Raw genomic sequence first — 15,824 nt, 5'->3', positions numbered from 1 at the left:
GCTTAAAACATAAAATAAAAAAATATTGGAACCCGCATTTTTTTTAATTAAGAGAAGAAAAGAAGAAAGATTTTTATTTGGCAAACACAAACAAAGGTATAAAAAAAGTATAAATACAATAAAAAATATTATAATTACGGTAAATTTTGTGAGTGCACCTATCCGAACTAGTTAAAATGCACACAACTGAAAAGTTAGTGGTGCATGTCCCGGACCGGATTCGAACCCACGCCTTCCGGAATCGGAGGCAGAGGTCATATCCACTGGGCTAGTTACATAGCAGTCAGCCTTTGATACACCTCTATATGTATATCGGTAAGAAATCGTATCTTAGAATTTGGAGTATTTGTTCTGTTTGCTCGTATGAGTTTTTTTAGTTAAAGGACAGTTAATGACTGTCAGAGGTTCTTCAAAATTGGATATATCATCATACACAGCGTAGCGGTGCTGTGGCGGCATCGTACACGAGCGCTAAGGCTTTGCACCAGTGTGGGTTCTTATGTGCTTTGTTAATGAATTTTTTTGTATACATTTATAATTACATATCTCGCAAGAATAAGGCTTTTCTCCAGTATGGGTTCTAATGTGACTTAATAATGCACTTTTTTGTGCACATTTATAATTGCATATCTCAAGAATAAGGCTTTTCTCCAGTGTGAGTTCTTAAGTGATCTACTAAATGAGATTTCGTTGTAGCTTTATAATTGCATACCTCGCAAGAATAAGGCTTTTCTCCAGTGTGGGTTCTAATGTGACATAATAATGAACTTTTTTGAGTACATTTATAAAAGCATATTTCTTAAGAATAAGGCTTTTCACCAGTATGTCTTCTATTATGTATTTTCAAGCCACTTTTACGTGCACATTTATAATTGCAAATCTCACAAGAATAAGGCTTTTCTCCAGTGTGAGTTCTTAAGTGATCTACTAAATGAGATTTCGTTGTAGCTTTATAATTGCATACCTCGCAAGAATAAGGTTTTTCTCCAGTGTGGGTTCTAATGTGACATAATAATGAACTTTTTTGAGTACATTTATAAAAGCATATTTCACAAGAATAAGGCTTTTCACCAGTATGTCTTCTATTATGTATTTTCAAGCCACTTTTACGTGCACATTTATAATTGCATATCTCACAAGAATAAGGCTTTTCACCAGTGTGGGTTCTTTTATGTGATAGTAACCAACTTTTACGTGCACATTTAAAATTGCATATTTCACAACAATAAGGCTTTTTATCAGTGTGGGTTCTTAATTTATGTTGATGTTTACTTTGTTTGTGTTTTAATAAAGCACTTTTTTGTGCACATTTATAAGAGCATATGTCACAAGAATAAGGCTTTTCATCAGTGTGGATTCGTTTGTGCATTAATAATGAACTTTTTTGTGCACATTTATACAAGCATATTTCACAAGAATAAGGCTTTTCACCAGTATGTATTCTTTTATGTATTTTCAAGTCACTTTTTTGTGCACATTTATAATTGCACAGCTCACAGGGATAAGGTTTTTCACCAGTGTGGGTTCTTAAGTGACGAACTAAATTATGTTTCGCTACAGCTTTATAATTGCATATCTCGCAAGAATAAGGCTTTTCTCCAGTGTGAGTTCTTAAGTGATCTACTAAATGAGATTTCATTGTAGCTTTATAATTGCATACCTCGCAAGAATAAGGCTTTTCTCCAGTGTGGGTTCTAGTGTGAATTAATAATGAACTTTTATGTGTACATTTATAATTACATATCTCACAAGAATAAGGCTTTTCACCAGTGTGGATTTGTTTGTGCATTAATAATGAACTTTTTTGTGCACATTTATAAAAGCATATTTCACAAGAATAAGGCTTTTCACCAGTGTGGATTCGTTTATGTATTTTCAAGTCACTTTTTTGTGCACATTTATAATTGCACACCTCACAGGAATAAGGCTTTTCACCTGTGTGGGTTCTTAAGTGACGAACTAAATGATGTTTCACTACACCTTTATAATGGCATATCTTACACGAATAAGGCTTTTCACCAGTATGGGTTCTTATATGTATTACTAATTTACTTTTTGCTGCACATTTATAGTTGCATGTTTCACAACAATAAAGTTTCGCGCCAGTGTGAGTTTTCACACGTGGATTGTCATGTAGTACAGGTTTCTTAGGTATCTTGAAAATATCATATAACTGTACTACACAATTTGTATATCTATTTATATCTGTGTATATTTTGGTGCCGCTCTGAGATGGTTTGTTGTCCAGTCCGCCAATGTTAGTCTCGAGGATTTGTTCGCTTTTCTGGGTCACACCTGCTTCTTCAGTGGCCTGCACTTTGGTATCGTTGTTTGCCGCAAGTCTCGCGGACAGTGGAGCGACTGAAACAATACATTCTCCTTATAATTGACTCCGACAGACTTTGCGACAGCTCTACTCCTACTATCTGTGCGCCTGAACGTCGCTCCCGCAATATTTACCAATAATACTGAATAATCGTGCAAACATTATACAGTTACACAACACGTAACAGTACATTACTGTCGAGGCCGGAAATAAAGCTAATTATTGTAAATGTAATAGGACGACGCGCTAGCTGATATTTTGTACTCTTAAAATATATATTTCACCTGATGTTTGTATGATGTACAGTACTTGTAAGTAAGTAACTTTATACTGAATAATTCAAGATTAGGGTCATTTGAAAAATGTATAACTCAGAAATATCTATACTAATAATACAAAGAGGTAATATTGGCAGACTTCACACACGCAGAGAATGGGGATGATGACTAGGTTTGAATATATTGATTTTTATGATACATTCGGGTAAATAGGGTCAATGTTAACTAATTTATACCTAAAAGCAAAGATTGTCTGGATATTTGCAAAATAAATAAGATTATAAAATTTCAAAATCTATTAAATTGAAAATTCATACAATTTTAGCTTCTTGAAAGCCCATATAAAGCTAATGATCAGCGAGCCAATGGCGTCACTAAATTGTGCCATTTTGTATGGGGCGTTTTTCAAGGATTCCCGGCAGCTCCGCAAATCTGACCCTTTAAATCCCTGTAGCTCCGAAAGTAATGATCGCAGATACCCTGTTACTTTTACAAAATTGCTTTACTATTAGTATACTCTTAATTTATATACAATTTAAAAAACCGTCATCATCCCTATTATGAAAATTCTTAGGTATGCAGGTTTCCTCACGATGTTTTTCCTTCACCGTTTTGAGACACGTGATATTTAATTTCTTAAAATGCACACAACTGAAAAAGTTAGAGTACAGCTTTGTCGGTAGGGTGGTAACTAGCCACGGCCAAAACCTCCCACCAGATAACATTTATTTAATTTATAGATTTTTTATGCATTTTTTAAAGTCCAATCAGCAACCGCATGAAATCATTTTATTACTTTATGCAAAATGCTTGAAAAAGCAAACAAACCAACTTGTGCATTGAATGTACAAAAGTGAAGTCAATACCTGCTGTTACCGTTGTAGCTTCATCTAGTAGCTCAGACTTCAACTGTATGATCATGTCAGAGTACTCATCATCAGATGCACAGTCACTGTTGGAATTGTCTCTCTGATTGTCATCTTCATGTACCAACTCCAAGTTATCAGCACTGGACATGGAGTCAGGACTGTTTTGATTCTTCACCACAACTGCAACATCTCCCACTACAGATTCCTCTGCTGCTGTCTGTTCCTCTCCATCAGTGTGATCTATGTACAAGTCACAGTGATCAGCTGCTAATGTGGTTTGTGTCAAATTAAACTTCAATTGTTTTGTAGCATGGCTCATCAATTGTTTATGTAGTAAAGTAATCTGAAACAAGGTCAATGTTTACTCTCCAACAGAAGGCTCATATAGGGAAGGTAACGAGATGTATGTCAGGATTAAAAGTGAAAGAAATCAGTAAGTTGTCAGTACTAAGTACTCACAAACTCATGTTGTTCAACTAAGTCAGTCATCAGTGTATGGGATCTCAAGCACAAGTCTCTAAATGTACTGAAGTTAATCAATCTCTGAGCACACAGCACACAGAGTGTTTGCTTCAGGTTCCCTCCGCCACACAACTGAAACAAATGTTTACAATTTGTTATTTATTGACACTCTATTGAGATCTGGGAAACTGTTCTCTTCTCTTCTCAGAAAATGTGAAATATAAAAGAAAAAAGCAGCGTTTTGTAAAAACATTAAATACATTTACTGGGTACTTGTAAGTTTAAAGTTAACATATTAAAAAAATTACTTTACTGGTAATTAAAGTTACATTTGAACTCAACACAATATCTCATATCACTTTACAGTTTTACAATAGTACAATGAAGTTGTCAACTCACAGACAGTCCAGTTAGCTGTTCATATGCCTCCTCCAACTTGTGTTTACTCATTAGAGACAGCTTGCTGTCAGTGTCCAGGCATATCATGCACACCTGTGAATATACCAACAGTTACTTCTACATTACTGCTGTAAGAATGTCTTAGTCCTTCCTTGATCTAAACACAAATAAAAACATACTAAACTGACCTGCACTGTTGAAGGAATAGCATGAGAGTGAATCTGCCTCACACTACTCATTGTTTCATAAAAGTCGTCCTCTATAAAGTGCTGGGAGCAGACCACAGCAGGGTCGGGCAGGTGGTGGTCTTGTGTGCCGAGGGCTCTGAGCCAAGCAGTACGGAGATTTCCTTCACTGGGTAATCTGGAAATGAGCATTCATGATATACACAACTATGTATAACTATAGCATGCCTTCTTTATTATTTATGTTTATGCAAAAAACTGAGACAAAAATTCAACGCCAGGCACCCAGTACACAGTGCGTGAGAAAAGTAATTTGAGGTTAGCTTGTGGATTTTCGTTTTTCGTGGATCGTCAGGAAAAGTCGAAAGGAAAAGTCACAAAGAGTTGTGAAGTTGGCTGTTACTCTGCCTGTGGCCGAAATTCATTCGATAAATAATTCTACTCACCCATGAAAAGTAATTCCATTGTCATTGTCTGAAGTATTTTCACAGAAAGGCACGCAGCAATGCATTTTTGGTGTAGTTTTTCGTCTTGAATACAATAGTCCTCAACTGACACGGGTCTTTGGTCACACTATATTTATAAACTATAAGTTTATGTAAGATACAAGACTTTCTAAATTGATTTCAATTTTCACAAAGTTTATTATTCTATGAAAATCCTCACTGCAAGTTAACTTTTTTACAAAGTTTTATTTCTGTATTTCTGAAAATCCTCACTGCCACAGATTAATCATTATGATCATTATCAATATCATATAGCGATCAAAGATTACAAATAGCGATCTACGACAGCCCGCACATCTACAGCAAGTAAATCGTCGCAACTAATAAAAAATAAATTAGACGCCGATCGTATCAGAGTAGGGATTCACATTCGATTAGGGTAGTGGCACCAAAAGTAAACGTTTAAGCGTTTTAGTCAATTTTGAATGCATAAAAAAAAATATTTCATGACAATGACGTTTATTGAGTTTACTAATTATTTCCATATATAAAATAATTTTATCTTTTATATACTAGCCTATAATCCCTATGATTATTAACCGAAAAAGCTAATAAAAAGTACAAATTTAGTTTTTATCTGCTTACAAGTTAAAAAATAATACCATGAAAAATTTTTGATGGCCTTCGTGGCGCAGACGTATGTGCGACGGATTCACAAGACGAAGATCCTGGCCTACAAGGCCTGGTCCTGGTTTACAAGGCCAAATCGTAATTGGTCCCGGTCTGGTGTGGGGTAGTGGGTCTGGTTGGGTTTCGGTCGTAGCTAGTTACCACCCTACCGGCAAAGACATACCGCCAAGCGATTAGCAGCGAAGCGGTTTAGCAGTTTAGCCGTGAAATGGTAATAAACAAAATTCACGCGATTGAAGTCGCGGTCTTCCGCTAGTTTATTCTAATATACTTCTGATCTCAGATTTGGGTATTTAATTCAAAAGTTGAACAGCGTAAGTTTTTTATACTAAAATGAAACCTAAAAAAACAAAGAATAACACTATAGTCATCTATACAACTTTTGGTAATTAAATAATTTTATAAATGTATTTTAATTAATTTTAGCGGTTTTGTTGTGGTTTCTCAAAACAAAATTATAAATATAAAAACCATTAGTTGAACGCCATTTAGTAGCCATTAGATCTAACTTGCAATATTGAATCCATTACTTGATCCATTACTTGAACAATAAAAATATACAAAAGAAAAAAAAAAGTACCTACAGGTTATGAAAATAATCAAAACCACATATATCAAGATTGTATTTGACGGCCGCGTGGCGCAGTGGGTAGTGACCCTGGTTTCTACATCCACGGCCGTGGGTTCGATTCCCACAACTGGAAAATATTCGTGTGACGAACATGGGTTTTTTCCAGTGTCTGTCTATTTATACATTGTATAAGTATTTATATGTAGTATATAAATGTATATGAATATTATAATATCAACTATCTTAGTACCCATAACACAAGCTGCTCTGTATGCTTACTTTGGGGCTAGATAGTGATGTGTATTGTTTAAGTATATTTATATTTATTGTATTGAAGTAATATTACCTACGTTTATCTATTGGGGTCCGGTCAACTTTTGATACCACTACCTATATACAAATTAAAAAGTTGCGCAACTTAGTTGTAAGCGTTGGAAACTTGGGCCTAATTGTCTAACGCAAACGATTGAATTTGACAGTTGAAATCGTACGTTTTTACTTGTCAAACGGCTATTTCGGATTGTGTAAGCCAATGGAAAGCCATCGGTTGGGCATAGTTAGTTCATTACGATTAGATCGTTATTTTTATACGAAGAGTGAATGATTTGTTAAGATTTGACAGTTATTTGCGATTGTCTTCGAATTGTGTAAAGTTTTATGTTCATGGCTTATGTCAAAAACTTACGATGGGTCTTGAGTCACCTTTGATCGTAAAACGGACAAATTGTGGATGTCCAAAATTCCAAAATAATAATTTATATTTTGTTAAATATCTAAAATTAATATTTTTTTCCATTCTAAATCTCTCAATTCAGTCTCCCCGTCCACAGTTAGCATTTTTAGGACGAAACTTTGCGAAGTGTTTTGTTTGTAAACAATGAACTCTGTTAAAAAGAGTAATAAATAATATATTCTTTGCAATGAACCTATAAAGTCAAAACAATGAAGTTAATTGAGTGCTATTAATCGATTTATATAGGATGCTGAGACTTGGACTCTGAGAGAAAGTGAGAAAAAGAATATACACGCTCTAGAAATATGTTGAAGAAGAATGCTTGAATATCCTGGACACAGTCTCACTCCTCCAAGAACTGGGGATCAAACAGCATCTTTCTTCCAGCATCCAATGTCTTCTTACACACACTTTCTTTGGACGTACCAGAGAAAGAGACGATAAGTCCATAGAGCGACATAAACTCAATACCTACGATATTTAATACCATACCATGTTTTAGATTTCTGCGACATCTTGCATGTTGTTGTATCCAGTGTGTTGGGATATGTGTTCCAGGGCTTATGTGTGTGGTTTAGTTAAGTTTGCTGGTTATTAAGCAAAAAGGAATCGAATTTCATTTTTAAAATTATGATTATGGCGAACGAACTCTTTCGTCATCGCTCATAGGTACATTTACATTTTCCATTGGTGCATGCCCACCCTAGCTATCCTAGGATTCTGAGCTACCGAATAGGAATAGGAAATAATAGTAGATAAGCCAATGGGTGGGAGTAGAATAGGATAGGAATAGGGAATGAGTCAAAGCGAAGCTTGTCTGTCTGCTATATTATCTTAGTACACAAACTACACTTACATTGAGACTAAATGTTGATGTGTGTATTTTATAATATGCTCAATATTAACAATTTTGCTTTACAGGATATTTGGAATATGCCCTATAACTGCAGACTCCAATATTGCAAAAAGCACCTGCAATACAGTGGAATAACATATTGGTGTGCTGAAGAAAAGATGGCAAAGGCTTTTAGCTGATAGGACATTGTACTGATGACCCTGTTATCTGGTCAAATCATAAATGTGTGTTTATTATCAAAATATTTGCATAGATTGTGAAATGCTGATGATATTTGATTTGGTCTTTGATATTTGAAAATAAAAGAATACTTACTTCGCTGAGTTTGTTTTTTGTAGTCTTTTCCAAAACTAAAGCTTCTAGTTTAACATTTTACTATTAATATTTTTTTTTACCATTACAATAATTAAATAAATTATTCAAAAAAGTGTAGTTGTAAAAAATACATTTATAATACCTGTGTATGTTCACCCCCTGCAGTTTCACCCACATAATTCCTGTTCCCGTGGGAAGGAATACATGGCCTATAATACTCAAATGTGGATTTTTATTGGTAAAATAATCTTCAACATTGGTTCAGTAGGTCCAGTGTTTACCCCTACAATCTCACAAACTGTATCTTTTTATTACAGTATCTTGACTACTAGTATTCTAAGAATTATGAAAATGACACCTCTGAGGGTGAAATAGGGGTTGGAAGTTTATAAAAAAAAGATTTTTTAAGTTTATTTATTATAATAATAATAAATACAGTAAACATAGACTTTCAGTTAGACATTTTTTAAACCCTGAAACCACAAAGATTAAAAATAATCAACTATATACTTCTCATCCAAACAGTCAGCCTGTACAGTACTTGCAGACACTGTTTTGATGATTAGTATATTTTCTTAAATCAGAAAAACGAGTCATCATCATGGATCAGTCATCAATCATGGATTCAGCCCTGCCCACTGTACTTGACAACATATTGGCCATACTTAAATGTTAAAGCATGTTTATTTTTAAATATGTTTTACCGTAAATAAATTATTACAGATGCTATCTTTCTAACAGCTAGCAGGATAGGTACAATGAAGTTACACACTAAATAATCAAATTTATTTTATAATTAACAAAAATGAGTAAGAATATAGATGGATGGCTGACATAGACAGCTCCTGGGATTACACACACACACACACCACATAATTCTTAAGCTGGCTCAGCTAGTCAGTCTTGTTGTCAAAGCACTCATCTTCATGTCTCTGAGTCAATATCAGTGGTTCATCATAATGGTCTGTTCATAATAATCAATTTAGTCTGAAATTAAAAAAAAAAATTAATCTTACATACCAAAAGTTAGATAGAATCTTTGCGAGGAAAACATTAGCAGTGGTGTCCTGGGTTTGATCCCTGGCTGGGCCGATTGAGGTTTTCTCAATTGGTCTAGGTCTGGCTGGTGGGAGGCTTCGGCCAGTTACCACCTTACTGGCAAAGACCTACCACTAAACGATTTAGCATTCCGGTACAATGCCATGTAGAAACCAAAAGGGGTGTGGATTGTCTTACTACTCCTAACAAGTTAGCCCGTTACCATCATAGATTACATCATCACTTACCATCAGGTGAGATTGTAGTCAAGGGCTAACTTGTAAAGAATAAAAAAAAAACCTGCTCCAATGTGGATTGGTAGTTATGATGTTAATATACCACTATCAGATGTTAATGATAATTAATGTTCCGAAGGTCCTGTGTTTGATCCCCGGCTGGACCAATTGAGACTTACGGCCAAGCAATTTAGCATTCCGGTGTGATGACGTGTAGCAACTGAAAGGGTTGTGGATTTTCAGTTTAAATTGTAAAGAATAAAAAATAAAATATAACAGTAACATTTTGCTTTGCAGGATTTTGAATGGTATATCTAAATGCCTAGATAAACTAACTCTGCGAACCCATTGTAATTATGACACTGTTGTTGGCTGGTGAAGGAATAAAACACCCTAAAGAGCTAGAGAACTGTTCAAATCCTTTAATAATAAGTCTGTTTGTGAAGTCACTAATCACACACTTAGGTAAACCTATGTATATTAGTGCCGATTCATACGAGACTTAGAGATTAACACTGGGATAAAAATAACATGCGGACTTTTCTAAGAGACAGAGGAAATGCCCACTCTCTCCTTTTGCGCAGCCCGGATGTGCTAAATACTTCCAAACAAAGAAATTACTGCTATAACTAGTGCAGGGACATGTAGTAGACAAGCAGCGCGATCACTTATTAATCGGGCATTGTTGATTGTTCTTCAGTTGGCTAACTGTAAGTTAACCACTTGTAGTTACGCTAACCACCTTAGCCCTGCCTTGCCTGAGTTAAGGGTTGTTTTAATGAGAAACTTCTTAAGAAATGGACATCGACAAAATTAGATAGAGGTAGTTTTTCTTTTTTGTTTACTTTTATATTTTTGATTAACAATAACACAAACGAAGTAAACTTTGCTCCTAAGATCACTATAATTTAGTAAAACTTTGCTCAATTTCTAAATTCTCTTTAAAACCTGAAAAATAAAAATTTTGTTTTGTTTATAAAATTTAAATTTCTAATCCACAGGTTATTAATATGCTATGTTTCACCACAGACTAATAGGATACCCCGTTATTTTGACACTAGCCTACACAGACAACAGAGAGATTACCAAATAGTCCAAATAGCCCTTGGTTAAATTCGTTAATTGCGTTTTGTTACTTGAGTTGCATGTACCATTTTCTCACGCTATTGTCTTCAATAGTAGATATTTGTCGTGAAATTTAATGCTTCTTTAATGTTTTAAACAAAAGACATAAAACTTTGTTAAAATATATGCATTATTATGGAGTTTGACTTAAATTTGATAATATTATTAACGATAGTTTCACTATCGTTTTGCATAAACAATACGCAATCTTCATGAATGATTTCAGTTCATCGTTCACCATCCGGTCTTCATATAATGAACTAAATTAGACAATACCAATGTAAAGTTACGATTGATCGTTGATCGTAGCCGATCGTATGAACTTTACGATCAATGAAGTCCGTTAGACAATTAGGCCCCTTAGTTGTTCGATAGTCGGCTAACTAAAAATTGCCAGTGAGTGGCCCACCCTAGCCACTCACTGGCAATTTTTAGTAATACTGTGCCCAAAGAGCGGTGTCACTGTCAACACAAACGGCTAAAGTGATCTGTGGGCTAAACTATTTGCTTTGCTGTCATGTCAACCAACTGTCTGTCTTGTCAGTTGAGGATTATTTTAAATTTTAAGTTATCAAAGAGGATTATCCATCTTGCTTGTTTGGATCCCAAGTCACTCCGGAATCCCTGGAAATGAGACTGTTGATTCATGTGCAAAAGCTGCTGTGCTAACTGGCTCCCTTGAACATTTTGAAAATTCTTCACAAGACTTGACTGCCCTGGCAAAAACTTATCTGGATAGATCCTGGGAGTCCTTCTGGAATGAATCAAAATTGGTGAAAGGCAAACATTATTCATCTATCCAGCCAAATATACCAAGACGTCCCTGGTTTTTCTTTCAAAAAATGACTGAGCGTTGGGTTCTAACAACTATTTCCCGTTTGCGTCTTGGTCACTCATGTACACCTGTGCATCTAAACAAGCTCCGGATTAGGGATAACTCTATCTGCGAGTGTGGTTTGGATGAAGGCACTGTCACTCATCTCCTTTTTAACTGTCCCAGACTTCTTCATCCTCTCTATGACGTTCTTCCCCCAAAAGTCCCTCGTCCTTTAAGTGTTAAATGTTTGTTAATGTTTGTGTTTAGTCCATATTGTAGATTTTTATGTAAATATGTAGAATGTAATAAGATCAAATTGTAATATTGTTTATATATTTTGTTTATTAATATATGTTATTTGTGTTGTTTTAGGTTAAGAACTAACAAAATAATATCATTTAATATTAAATATTTAGTAGATTCTCAAAATTAAATTTGTCAGCCTTCACCGAACAATCTCCATCGTGCCTCCTCCATCTACTCGACACTGGCGAGATAAACAGTGCCCAGTTGGCACAAATGAAAGCCATAAAGAAGAATTGAATTGAATTTTAAATTTTAAAACGTGTTCCTTTCCTGTATAGTATAAACTATAAATTGGGATTTGGGAAGATAGTGTTCTGTGAATTGTGATTAATAGATACTTTACAATTACAACTTCGTTTTATCAATTTATCAATTCGTGACGAAAAAACGAATTCGTTTAAACTATATCAATTCGTGACGAAAAACCGAAAAACCATCAAAAATGCATTGCTGTGTGCCTTTCTGTGAAAATTCTTCAGACAATGACAATGGAATTACTTTTCATGGGTGAGTAGAATTATTTATCGAATGAATTTCCGCCACAGGCAGAGTAACAGCCAACTTCACAACTCTTTGTCAGCCAGACTTTTCCTGACGCAAAATCCACAAGCTAACCTCAAATTACTCTAACTATGACATTGTCTCACGCACTATGTACTGGGTGCCTGGTGTTGAATTTTTGTGCCAGTGTTTTGCATAAACATAAATAATGATTAATAAAGAAGGCATGCTATAGTTATACATAGTTGTGTATATCATGAATGCTCATTTCCAGATTACCCAGTGAAGGAAATCTCCGTACTGCTTGGCTCAGAGCCCTCGGCACACAAGACCACCACCTGCCCGACCCTGCTGTGGTCTGCTCCCAGCACTTTCTAGAGGACGACTTTTATGAAACAAAGAGTAGTGTGAGGCAGATTCACTCTCATGCTATTCCTTCAACAGTGCAGGTCAGTTTAGTATGTTTTTATTTGTGTTTAGATTGAGGAAGGGCTAAGACATTCTTACAGCAGCATTACTCACATGCAATCAGTAATGTAGAAGTAACTGTTGGTAAATTCACAGGTGTGCATGATATGCCTGGACACTGGCAGCAAGCTGTCTCTAATGAGTAAACACAAGTTGGAGGAGGCATATGAACAGCTAACTGGACTGTCTGTGAGTTGACAACTTCATTGTACTATTGTAAAACTGTAAAGTGATATGAGATATTGTGTTGAGTTCAAATGTAACTTTAATTACCAGTAAAGTAATTTTTTTTAATATGTTAACTTTAAACTTACAAGTACCCAGTAAATGTATTTAATGTTTTTACAGAACGCTGCTTTTTTTCTTTTATATTTCACATTTTCTGAGAAGAGAAGAGAACAGTTCCCCAGATCTCAATAGAGTGTCAATAAATAACAAATTGTATACATTTGTTTCAGTTGTGTGGCGGAGGGAACCTGAAGCAAACACTCTGTGTGCTGTGTGCTCAGAGATTGATTAACTTCAGTACATTTAGAGACTTGTGCTTGAGATCCCATACACTGATGACTGACTTAGTTGAACAACATGAGTTTGTGAGTACTTAGTACTGACAACTTACTGATTTCTTTCACTTTTAATCCTGACATACATCTCGTTACCTTCCCTATGTGAACCTTCTGTTGGAGAGTAAACATTGACCTTGTTTCAGATTACTTTACTACATAAACAATTGATGAGCCATGCTACAAAACAATTGAAGTGTAATTTGACACAAACCACATTAGCAGCTGATCACTGTGACTTGTACATAGATCACACTGATGGAGAGGAACAGACAGCAGCAGAGAAATCTGTAGTGGGAGATGTTGCAGTTGTGGTGAAGAATGAAAACAGTCCTGACTCCATGTCCAGTGCTGATAACTTGGAGTTGGTACATGAAGATGACAATCAGAGAGACAATTCCAACAGTGACTGTGCATCTGATGATGAGTACTCTGACATGATCATACAGTTGAAGTCTGAGCTACTAGATGAAGCTACAACAGGAACAGCAGGTATTGACTTCACTTTTGTATATTCAATGCACAAGTTGGTTTGTTTGCTTTTTCAAGCATTTTGCATAAAGTAATTAAATGATTTTATGCTGTCTTAGTTAGTTGAAATATCAGCTAGTTACAATAATTAGCTTTATTTCTGTAGGATACTGTTAGTTGCCGTGTAACTGTATAATGTTTGCACGATTATTCAGTATTATTGGTAAACACTGCGGGAGCGACGTTCAGGCGCACAGATAGTAGGAGTAGAGCTGTCGCAAAGTTGATCGGAGTCAATTATAAGGAGAATGTATTGTTTCAGTAGCTCCACTGTCCACGAGACTTGCGGCAAACAACAATACCAAAGTGCAGGCAACTGAAGAAGCAGGTGTGACCCAGAAAAGTGAACAAATCCTCGAGACTAACATTGGCGGACTGGACAACAAATCATCTCAGAGCGGCACCAAAACATACACAGATATAAATAAATACACAAATTGTGTAGTACAGTTATATGATATTTTTAAGACTCTGAAGAAACCTGTACTAAATGAGAATCCAGGAGGGAAAACACAAAATGGTGTGAAGCCTTATTGTTGTGAGATATGCAATTGTAAATTTGCATATAAACAATCATTTTTAAAACATAAAATAATTCACACTGTGGAAAAACCTTATTCTTGTGAGACTTGCAACTATAAATGTGCAGTTAAAAGATACTTAGTTATACACAAAAGAACCCACACTGGTGAAAAGCCTTATTCTTGTGAGACATGCAACTTTAAATGTGCAAATAAAAACTACTTAGTTAAACACATAAGAATCCACACTGGTGAAAAGCCTTATTGCTGTGAGATATGCGGTTGCAGGTTTTCACAAATAAATCATTTATCAAGTCACATAAGTACCCACACTGGTGTGAAGCCTTATTCTTGTGAGATGTGCACTTATAAATGTGCACGAAAAAGTTCGTTATTAATACACAAAAGAACCCACAGTACAGTGTACACTGGTACAAAGCCTTATTCATGTGATTTATGCAATTATAAATGTGCAATAAAAAGTTATTTGTTAATACATAAAAGAATCCACACTGGTGAAAAGCCTTATTGTTGTCAGATATGCAATTATAAATGTGCACAAAAAACTGATTTAATAATACATAAAAGAACACACACTGGAAAAAAGCCCTATTCTTGTGAGATATGCAATTATAAATGTGCACATAAAAGTAACTTAACTAGACACAGAAGAACCCACACTGGTGAAAAGCCTTATTCTTGTGGTTTATGCAATTATAAATGTGCTACAAAAAGCTATTTGTTAATACATAAAAAAACCCACACTGGTGAAAAACCTTATTCTTGTGATTTATGCAATTATAAATGTGCAAAAAAAAGTTATTTATTAATACATAAAAGAACCCACACTGGTGACAAGCCTTATTGTTGTGAGATATGCGGTTATAAATTTGCTCACAAGAGTTCGTTTACACAACACATAAAAACCCACATTGGTGAAAAGCTTTACTCTTGTGAGATATGCAATTATAATACTGCTCGAAAATCGAATTTATTACGTCACATAAAAACCCACACTGGCAGAAAGCCAATAACATCGATGAAAAAAAAAAATTATTTACAGAAAACAATAATTTCAGGCTGATAAATTATCCAATAGGATAGTTGACTCATATCTAATTTAATATAAACAATATTAATTTGGTGTAGTACATGGAATAAGGGTTCGAGATATATCGATATGAATTAATAAAAGTTACGGTTTTAAAAATCATCATGTTTTTTTTTTAATTTTTCCAAACATTTTTAATTTTAAAACGCTGTCGTCTGTTTTGTGACGTCACAATTCTTAAACGTCAAACAAACTGCTGACTAATACGAGTATTTTTGTCAAACGCTCCGTTTGGTAAAATTTGTTAACATGACGTCACGACACAGTCAAAATACAGACCATCATGACCGACAGCGTTTTTTTTTTTTTTTATTCTTTACAAGTTAGCCCTTGACTACAATCTCACCTGATGGTAAGTGATGATGCAGTCTAAGATGGAAGCGGGCTAACTTGTTAGGAGGAGGATGAAAATCCACACCTTTTTCGGTTTCTGCACAACGTCGTACCTGAACGCTAAACCGCTTGGCGGTACGTCTT

The 15,824-nt window shown here is 35.1% G+C and overlaps 2 protein-coding genes and 2 long non-coding RNA genes across 8 annotated transcripts; 2 read left to right on the top strand and 2 right to left on the bottom strand.

Annotated features, from left to right (window-relative positions):
* Positions 1-25: 25 nt before the first annotated feature.
* On the bottom strand, positions 26-5,379 carry LOC112048775 (zinc finger protein 271). Of its 3 annotated transcripts, none has more exons than XM_052890143.1 (6): positions 4,966-5,379; positions 4,514-4,697; positions 4,335-4,427; positions 3,933-4,067; positions 3,471-3,816; positions 26-2,361 (listed from the first exon to the last, which is right to left on the bottom strand). In XM_052890143.1, the coding sequence occupies exons 1-6, from the start codon at positions 5,028-5,030 to the stop codon at positions 800-802; spliced, it is 2,385 nt and encodes a 794-aa protein (XP_052746103.1). In that variant the 5' UTR covers positions 5,031-5,379; the 3' UTR covers positions 26-799. The 3 variants fall into 3 exon arrangements, with proteins under 3 accessions (XP_052746103.1, XP_052746104.1, XP_052746105.1); XM_052890144.1 differs by having other exon boundaries at positions 4,523-4,697; positions 4,966-5,378; XM_052890145.1 differs by lacking the exon at positions 4,514-4,697 and having other exon boundaries at positions 4,966-5,376.
* A 1,409-nt stretch (positions 5,380-6,788) lies between these two features.
* LOC128199668 (uncharacterized) lies at positions 6,789-8,820 on the top strand. Its single transcript, XR_008252241.1, has 2 exons — positions 6,789-7,628; positions 7,881-8,820. It is a non-coding gene; the product is annotated as an uncharacterized LOC128199668 (long non-coding RNA).
* On the bottom strand, positions 8,529-11,021 carry LOC128199669 (uncharacterized). The gene is made up of 2 exons (XR_008252242.1): positions 9,972-11,021; positions 8,529-9,117 (listed from the first exon to the last, which is right to left on the bottom strand). It is a non-coding gene; the product is annotated as an uncharacterized LOC128199669 (long non-coding RNA).
* Positions 11,022-11,074: 53 nt separating this feature from the next.
* Positions 11,075-15,449, top strand: LOC112048805 (zinc finger protein 300). 3 transcript variants are annotated; one of them, XM_052890140.1, is made up of 7 exons: positions 11,075-12,038; positions 12,078-12,159; positions 12,428-12,611; positions 12,718-12,810; positions 13,080-13,214; positions 13,331-13,676; positions 13,978-15,449. In XM_052890140.1, the coding sequence occupies exons 2-7, from the start codon at positions 12,095-12,097 to the stop codon at positions 15,318-15,320; spliced, it is 2,166 nt and encodes a 721-aa protein (XP_052746100.1). In that variant the 5' UTR covers positions 11,075-12,038; positions 12,078-12,094; the 3' UTR covers positions 15,321-15,449. The 3 variants fall into 3 exon arrangements, with proteins under 3 accessions (XP_052746100.1, XP_023942238.2, XP_052746101.1); XM_024086470.2 differs by having other exon boundaries at positions 11,075-12,159; positions 12,428-12,602; XM_052890141.1 differs by having other exon boundaries at positions 11,075-12,159; positions 13,981-15,449.
* The last annotated feature ends 375 nt before the right edge of the window (positions 15,450-15,824 follow it).

This window comes from Bicyclus anynana, chromosome 27, assembly GCF_947172395.1.
Source record: "Bicyclus anynana chromosome 27, ilBicAnyn1.1, whole genome shotgun sequence".
NCBI classification, from domain to species: domain Eukaryota; kingdom Metazoa; phylum Arthropoda; class Insecta; order Lepidoptera; family Nymphalidae; genus Bicyclus; species Bicyclus anynana.
This window is presented reverse-complemented; position numbering and strand designations above follow the sequence as displayed.

Coding starts and splice junctions, on each gene's coding strand:
- LOC112048775 (XM_052890143.1), bottom strand. CDS start 5,030: ATGCATTGCTGCGTGCCTTTCTGTGAAAATACTTCAGACAATGACAAT. Junction 4,428..4,513: donor CAACAGTGCAGGTCAGTTTA/GTATGTTTTTAT, acceptor GTATATTCACAG/GTGTGCATGATATGCCTGGA. Junction 2,362..3,470: donor AGCTACAACGGTAACAGCAG/GTATTGACTTCA, acceptor GTATTGTTTCAG/TCGCTCCACTGTCCGCGAGA.
- LOC112048805 (XM_052890140.1), top strand. CDS start 12,095: ATGCATTGCTGTGTGCCTTTCTGTGAAAATTCTTCAGACAATGACAAT. Junction 12,160..12,427: donor AATGGAATTACTTTTCATGG/GTGAGTAGAATT, acceptor GCTCATTTCCAG/ATTACCCAGTGAAGGAAATC. Junction 12,612..12,717: donor CAACAGTGCAGGTCAGTTTA/GTATGTTTTTAT, acceptor GTAAATTCACAG/GTGTGCATGATATGCCTGGA.